The sequence below is a fragment of the Talpa occidentalis genome, unplaced genomic scaffold (assembly GCF_014898055.3).
Source record: "Talpa occidentalis isolate TD23 unplaced genomic scaffold, MPIMG_talOcc4v2.1 talOcc4.3, whole genome shotgun sequence".
Lineage (NCBI taxonomy): Eukaryota > Metazoa > Chordata > Mammalia > Eulipotyphla > Talpidae > Talpa > Talpa occidentalis.
The window spans coordinates 14,629,178-14,637,623 of record NW_023603184.1 but is presented as its reverse complement, the minus strand read 5'-3'; the positions used below and the strand labels follow the sequence as shown (position 1 = coordinate 14,637,623).

The window sequence follows — 8,446 nt, the reverse complement described above, 5'->3', positions numbered from 1 at the left end:
CAAACGATTGTGACTGTTTGCTATCTGAGTTTATGGGCGGTTTCACGTTCTTTACATAGAAAATTTATTCTTTCATTTTAAAATATTATTATTATTTTTTTTAATAGAGGCATGCTTTATTTATTTATTTATTCATTTGTTTGTTTTGTTTATACATGCACTGGGTACAGTCAGAAGCACGGGAGGGTGAGAGAATTCACCAGAGCCAGAGCGGGGAGCAGAGCAGGCAGAAGGACCGAAGTACACTGCTGAGGGGAGCAGCGGGCGGCAGGAGAGGTCTGCGCACCATGTGGGACCCTCCTCTGGTGGCTGGGGAGCAGCCGGGGATCGAACTGGCGCTGCAGAGGCTGCTGGCAGCTTCGCAACCCAGCGCTCAACAGCTGCGCCACCGGGGAGGCCCCATTTTAAAATATTATAATGTGACTTTTATATGCCAGGCAGTGATTTAAGTTCTGGAGACAGAGCAGCCAACAAAACAGTTAAAACTGCTGATCTCTGAAGGTTTAACCTCTCTGCCTAGGGTGGGGGTGGGATGTCGGTGTGGTGTCTTTCAAAATTTCTACTTTCTATCACCTTTTATTTACTGGACTTCTGCATATATCTTTTCTTTTGCCACAAGTATTTTTTATTTGGGCTAATTGTCTACACATCTTTCAAATCTCAATTTTCATTCCACCTTTCACTTTGTCCTGTACTTTGAAGACCCCTGTGATTGGTTTAGTGCTGTGTTATCACCATCTTGAAATCCTTTTCTTTTGCCCTGGGTGCTGTGAGCAGCTATTCCTGTGGCTCATTTACTATGCACCCCTTGGTGCTGGGAATACAACAGTGTACAAAAGATAAGTGCTCTCTACTTTTCAGATAAGTGGCAGAGAAGTTACTCAAACAACCAGAAACGTGGAATGGCAACTGGAAAATGCTACCAAGGAAAGATATATGGAAATTTGGCTTTAGTCAGAGAAGTCAAAAGATTTTTCCTGGAGAAAGTGAATGTTAAGTGTTGGAGGATGAGAAATGAATCAGGCTTTCTATGGCTTCCCCACCCTCCCATTTGATTAGAACCTCTTCTAGTGCTTCATTGTACCCTGTACTTCCCTTTTTAAAATAATGCTAATTAATTTTGTAATGATTTGTGTAATCAACTTTCTAGAGAGAGTACAAGCTCACAGACATCTCCCTTTCACCATTTCATATTCGCAGAGTATAGGCAACAGCACCTGAAACATAGAACTTAAAGCAGTATTTTCGAATGAAAAAATTCAGTTCTTTGGCTATCTTTATTTATGCAAAATTAACTTTTCTTATACAGTAACTGCATTTTAAAAAGAACTTAACACTCAGAAAATTTCCATGTTTTCTTACAAATTTCAAAAAATGTTAAAATCAGGGGCTTTGAAAAGTTTTCCGTATGTTGGTGTTCATAATGGCTCGGGTGAAGGGATCGGAGGTAAAGAGATGAAGTTAGGAGACAACAGGTATAAAGAAGAGGAGAACTTAATAATGTTTATGTATTTAACTTACTGACTTAGTAACAAATACTAAAGACTTAGTATAAATCTGTCACTGTATTATGCAGTGGCAGTGCATGGCGGGAGAGGGAAAGGGTGTACAGAATCCCCTTCTGGGAATTCCTATGTTGAGTACCAGCATCAGAGACAGAAAAGTTCTTGAGCTTCTTCATAGATGGGGCAATACCACAAACAGGGATCATGGAAGCCTTCCCTTAGCGGTGATCTAGACAAACAAAAATGCTCAAAAGTTTTGGTGGAATAGTTTCTCTTTCATAGATGAATTTTTCTATTACTGTAACTTTCTCGTTTGAGTAATGTTTTTGTCCTTTTTTGGTTTTAACTATTGCTTTAAAAAAATCAAACGTAAGGAAATACTAAGTAAAAAGGAATGGCTAATATGCTATCTGAGGGACAGTCATTGTTCTGTTTTTTCTATTTTGGAAGTGTTTTCAAATGGCTATCCTCCCTAAGTTGAAGGAAACAACTGTCACTGGAAAAAGGTTATTTTCAGCCGCCTCGAAGCATACTATCCCTTTTTCATTTAAAAACCATTCTCCAAGATGCTCTCCTCCCAGCTCAGAAAGCAGCAGGAAGCAAATGTGTAGTGTTAAATATGTAGCAATCTGCCACTCCCTTTGCCCTGCCCCAGTCACTGCCACGGAAAACTTCAGGGACAAATTCAGCTTTCCTATGTGAAGGTTCCAAGGGGACAAACAAAGGGCACTTCCAGATCCCTCGAGGAAGGTGTTCGGTTCCCAAAAGGTTAAATATTAAATCAGAGAGAAGGGAACTGAGGAAACGAGTATCTTAAAAAGTTAACTTTGAATGATCGGCACTTAAGGTCAGTTGTTTCCTAAGAAAGGGAGAGCGGGAGCGCAGACCAGCACTTTGCTGTACAACCTTGTTCAGGCCACCTAACGTCTTTGAACCCCTGTCCTAATTTAAGAGTTTGAATGAAGGATAACTACTGTTCTTTCAACCCCAAAATTCTATGATTCTATGACTACGTGTTTGAGGTGGGCCATTCTGTTGATTTCCTAGTCTCTAGGAGGGAGTTCATTAGTCTCTGGGAGTGGAACTGACTTGATGGAGAATGATCAACGCGTAGGTGGGTGAACTGGACAACTGCGGGGATTTGGATCGAAGACAAGTGCTCGGAAAATTTCCAGGAGGGCCCTTTCCTCGTTCTTAATGGCCTGATTTTACAATTCTCTGAGGCTTTGGAATGGGGACCTATTTTAGGCTGGGATTGCTTACTTGATGAAGCATTTCCCCTTTCCTCGTTTTTGAAGCCTTAAAATTACCCGCCAAGAGCCATTCCGAAGGGGTGGAAAGGGACTTGATGAGGATGTCGGGATCCCACAAGGCCTGTGAATTCAGGCTTCCGCGCTTGAATTCTCTGAGGCTCGGATCCTCCACAAACAGCTGCTTGTAGCGGAGTGGGCCTTCGGTGGGGGTCGGACCGGCAGCCGGGGCGCTGCGGCCGCGCCTTCGCGGGCGGGATGCCGTGAAGGACTCGGGGTCGGACCCGCGCCGGCCGCCGGGCGGGCGGGGAGCCACAAGGGCGCGGCTGCCGGCTGGCGGGCGGGCCCCGGGGAGGGGCTTCGCCGAGGCTCCGCGGCCCAGGCTGAGCCCGGCTGCCGGGGCTCGGCGCGCTGCGCGGCCGGGCGGGCGGTGGCGCTGCGGAGGCGGCGGCCGTGGCCGGCGGGCGCAGAGGAGGGGCCCGAGTCCGGGGCAGCTGCCTGGGTGACGACTGCCGGCAACGCGGCGACCTGAGGAGACCGAACGGCGGGCCGCGCCGTCGCCGCCTCGCCCGGCCGTCTTCCCGGGCTCTTCTCTCGGCAGGAGCGTCCGGAATGGGCCCCGACCGCCGCGGGCCCCGCACCCTGCGCCGCCCTTAGGCCCAGCCATCGGAGGCCGGCCGGCCGGCCTCTCCCCAGCCCTCGCCCCAGCCGAGCCGTCCCCACCACAAATCCCCGGGAAGGAAGATGAGGGAGACGGGCCCGGAGCTCAGCAGCCAGAGCAGCAGCAGCAGCAGCGGTCGGGGGAGGGTGTTTCGCCGTTTCCTCTCAGCCGCCAGGACAAGATGGCAGCGGCCGCGGAGAGGGGCTGAGCCCGGGCTGGGTGGTGCCGCCTGCTGAAGCGCCTGGCTCCCTGTCCCCTGCCCGGCCCCGCACCCCACTCCGGACATGCTCAGGGCTGCGGCCGCCCGAAGAGGGGAGAGCGCAGGCCTCTAGGAAGGTAAGGGAGTAGGGCGAGGGGCGCCCCCGGCCCCGGGTGGGGGACCCGCTCCATCCTCGGGGCCTGTGGCTGGGTGCGGGCCCTCGGGCCCCCCTACCGGCCCCGCGCCACTAGGTCGACCGCCCCGGAGCGGCCCGCACCCGCGCGTGTCCTGCACCCCCTCCCGCCTCCCCTGCGCCCCGGCGCTCCGCCTCTCCGTCCGGGCCCGGCCGGCTGGCGTGTCCAGGCGGCTCCCTCGAGGCCGGGGCTGCCCCGGGCCGGAGGCGGCCGGGCGTGGGGGCCGCGCGTGGTTTCTGCGCACGGTGGCGCAGCGTCCGGGAAACCGCGCTCGGGCCGGGCAGCCCGGGCCTCCCCCTGTCCGGGTTGCGCAACGGCTCTTCCCAGCAACCGAAGTTTTGTTTTGTCCCACTGGGGGCCGCTTCCCCCTCCGCCGCCCTAGGCCGTCGCCGCGGCTACCCCTGGCCTTTCATTAGGGGAACAAACACCAACGCGCGCGCGCACACGCGCCCCCGGGCGCCCCGCCGGACGGCCGCGTCGCTGGCTCGGGGGCCCAGTCACCGGCGTCGCCGCGCCGCGGGCCTGAGGGTGTCCCCTGGGGGCCGTGAGCGCGTGTGATTGTTGGGGAGGAGAAATGTGATCCGCCGCCCCGCGTCCCCCGCCGCGGCGGGAGGAAGGCGTGGCGGCCGCGCGGCCGGGCTGTTGCCGGCTTCTCTCGTTACCCGGCCGGCCGCCCGCTCCCCGCCGCGGCCCTGCGAGGAGAGACTAAGGGTGACCATGTCCGCGCCCCGTCGGGAGGGAGGCGGCTGTGCGAACATGGTAGGTGGCTCCGGCGGCGCCGGCCGCGTCCCGCTCTCCTCTGTGGAGACGCGCGCTCGAGGGCGCGCGCCGCGCGTCGGTTACCCCGGACCTGTGGCCGGGCGGTCCCGGGCGGCCAGGCCTGCAGCTGCGTTTCCACCACCTCTTGCTGCTCTGCTGGAATTTGTTTTTCCACCTGTCAGGTCTCTGCTTCTAATTATAAGGCGCTTCTGTCAGCCACAGTAAAGTTTTTTTTTTTTCAGAGTGTCGTTCACATTCGCCGGAAAAAAAAGCTCAGGATCGGTTCAGTTGTCAACTCTGTTTGCTGTCGCTCTGGTGTATACAAGAGCGGAAAGTTAGCTGGTCACCAGCCTGTGCTTGTGCTCTTGGGTGCCTCCTGGGAGTTTGGAGATTCGCTGGGGAAAAAAAAAAAAAAAAAAAAAAATTTTTTTTTTTTTTTTTTTTTTTTTTTAGTTTAGTATTTGCTTGTTAGCTGTAGCTTCTGGAGTGGAAGTAGTTCTGTTTCAACCTTTTCAGTTTATTTCAAGGTTTTAATTGCTGGGCGCGCTTTACAGTTTTTAAGAGGTTCCCTTTTGGATCAGTTTTTAAATGAAATCTTTGGAGCAGGTTAGGTGGGTTTTTTGTTCCCCAACTAAAATATTTGGAGCCTGTGTTCTCATTGAACCTTTTAGAAGCTGGGCAAGCTTCACCATATGTTTGATTAAGTCTAGATCCTGCTTATGTTTGCAAGTTTGGTGCTAATTTTACACAATGAGCCATGATAAGGTTTTGATAGGTCATGATTAAACTTAGTATATTTAAGTAAACACAACATGACTGACCTTAAAAATAGTTTTACTAGTTACTTACGCCTTCAAGCCACTTAACAATAATTTAAATGTAGTTAACCGACTAAATGCTTTTAAATCACCAAGGTACCTCTTGGTGATATTTATGGGTGCTTTCATAAAATGTAGAGAGCTCTTATTTATTTATATACTTTTTACATCGTCGTTCATTCTCCTCTTAGGTCTAATTTCCATAAAATTAACACCACCGAGACACCTGTGAACCGTCACCAAAGTCTCTTGTGCTCTTCCCTGCCGTGTTTTGGTTGCCCCTCCCCAACTGAATGTCTCCCATTTATAGTTTACCTGCTATTTTTGTCCTCCCCCCATCCCTTGTTTGTTTTCCCTGTGTGCCTCTGATAAGTGAAACCATCGGATATTTTCTCTTTCCTCCTGACTTATTTCACTGGAGAGCTCTCTTATTTATGAAATCTTTTAATTTTGAAACTTGTTTTGAATTCGTGTGGTTAGAGGTGTGCTAAAATATTTGGGATTTTTGACGTTTGATTTTTTGTTTATACTTACAGAAAAATTGAACAAATTGGTTCCTTAATTTTTTTCTTCTCTAGGGAATAAGTTTTACACTAAAAATTGGGGTGATCCTTAGATTAAAATTTTGTTTTAATAAGGTAAGAAGAGTTTGAAATCTAGAACAGAACCAGTCATTAAATGTTTTAAATTTATATTTGGACGTTGCTGACTACAGAGGCTAAAATACATATTAGGCAAGCAGATCATAACATGGTGAGCCAGTCTTAGTTTATTGTCATAATACCTTTTCCATTGAACTACTTATTATCTTGCTTAAAGGCTGGCCATTGGCTTCTGGGCATGGGGTTTTATTTTAGACTCACATAAAAGTAGATGGTTTTATGAGATAATTCTTGTAAACATGCTTTAAAAGAAGCTTTAGACATTACTGTTTTAATTTTTTTGGATGTTCTGTCATGGGGTACTAAGGTGCAAATTACAGAAGTTGGTTACTATAGTCAGGAAGGCAGGCACATAAGTATTTGTTGAATGCATATTTTTCTCCCTTGCAATTTTAAAAAGCAACAGCTGTCAAATGAATTTTGAGCTTTTGTTTTAAAGATCTTGATAAATGAACACTTGATATATATATGGTTTAGGGAAAAAATAAACTTTTATATTAATATGCTGCCTGTTTAGCTTTGTCATGGCTGTTCTTTTGGACCTTACCGCAGTCACTCTTAGGATCAAGCTAGAATAGATATTTGGAGGATGTTATGTTCTGCATTTTACCTAAATGTCTGGCAATTAGACCTTGACCTATTTTGCAGTATCAACTACTTGGGCCATATGTCACTACACAAAGGCATCATATTGCCTTGATTCTGAGGGATACTGTTGTTAAGCTAGGACCTAAAACCACTTACTACTTTTGCGGGAATTTTCTTGTTTTTGTTTGTGTATGGGTGTTAAAAGAACCAGGTGAATGTTGAAAATACTGTATTTCTACGGTGGCATTTTTGATTTGGGGACAGTTAGGTCATTAAAACTGATTTACAGTGTCTTATATTTAGTAGTTAATGCCAAATCAGTATTTTAGGAAGTTGTCTTTTTCTAGCATTAAGTTTTTGAAATGAAACAAACCAAGACAATATATATATTTTTTTACATTAAATATATTTTGTTTCTTTGACCCAAACAATTTCTTGACCTAATTTTCTAAAAGAATGTTTTTTTTTTTTTTCTTTACTGTGGAAGGCTGACTGATAGGTAAGGTAGAGGAAGCTGATGGGAAAGAGGTTGGTTTGGTTTGATTTGGGAGAACTATATAGAAATCTGTTTTGATTTAATGTTCAAGTTGCCAGTTTACTTCATTAGAAAGTGGGTGAACTATTGTAGCTTGGGAGAAAGATAAAACATAATTATATAATTAAGAATATTGTGGACCCTCCCTTATCCTCATTTTTTTCCCCCCATAGTCTCAGTAACTTGTGGTCAGTTGTGGTCTGAAGATATTAACTATAATCTCTCTCACACACACACATCTCACATTCTCATAACTGTTACAGTGTATTAGTGTTTTTTGATTGGTTATTCTTAATGTCTTATTCTGTCTCATTTATATAATATAAATGTATGTATAGGTATGTGTATATGGAAAACATTATATATCAAATATATATGGATATACTGCTGAAGACATATATATATATACATATATATATGGATAATTACTATCCAAGGCCTTGGAACAAATCTTCCACAGATAAAAGAGGCCTACTGCGTGCTGTGACACCTGCTGAATGATCTGTCTTGTGAAATAATATCTGTTTATCCTCCATGACATTTTTAAACTCCAACCCTCCTCCCGCTCATTCCCCTTTTCTCTTTGTATCTTTTGTTTCTTCAATTTAAAAGACTTAATGTAGAATTTAGGGATGATTAAATTTCTCTATGCAATCAAAATTTTTTTATGTTAATAGTCCTAATTTGAAATTAGAAGTATAAAGGGCATAGAACATGTTTTTGCTATTAAAATGAGTTTGATTTAAATAGGAATAATTTTTCCTTAGTTTTTGGAGGTCTTAAAAATCATCCTTAGGTGCACATAAGAATCTAGGTTTTCCAAACTTAATTAAAACCCAGAATTCTCTATGTCTGTCACACAGTCCATTTTTATCTTCTGAGATAAGCATCTCTTCTTTAAAGATTACATTTCCAGATATACTTTCCATGTTGCAATTTCTTTGCAACTTGTCTTTTTTTTTTTTTTTAAGCAAAATGATTACACCTAATAGAAGTGGAGATTTAGAGATGAATAATAAAGGAAAATGTACTTCCCTCTGAGTTGTGCTTGGTAAAAGACTGATTCTTTAGTATAATCGTTGCTCACATTGAAAATAAAGGATTGCTGGGGTAGTTATATTTAATTGTTTCTATTTCACATCATTGTTAATGCTGGAACATTCTAATTGGAAAAAAGTTGTTTAGATTTGGTAGACAGTGAAATAATCAGAGGAACAGAATAAGAGTCACTCCCTCTCCCCCTTAAAATTTTATAGTCATTTATTATAAATTTTA

At 45.5% G+C, this 8,446-nt stretch overlaps 1 protein-coding gene across 7 annotated transcripts in view; it reads left to right on the top strand.

Annotated features, from left to right (window-relative positions):
• Positions 1 to 2,553: 2,553 nt before the first annotated feature.
• The window catches only part of HIPK3 (homeodomain interacting protein kinase 3), a 70,497-nt gene continuing 64,604 nt past the window's right edge, over positions 2,554 to 8,446 (top strand). For 5 of the 7 annotated variants that reach the window (XM_037522494.2, XM_037522487.2, XM_037522492.2 and 2 more), the window contains exon 1: positions 2,554 to 2,619. In XM_037522494.2, the coding sequence (XP_037378391.1) occupies positions 2,598 to 2,619 (22 nt within the window). In that variant the 5' untranslated portion in view covers positions 2,554 to 2,597. Of the gene's footprint in view, positions 2,620 to 4,464; positions 4,569 to 4,657; positions 4,751 to 8,446 lie in introns of those variants that run through there. The other 2 variants (XM_037522490.2, XM_037522489.2) reach the window with 2 other exon arrangements.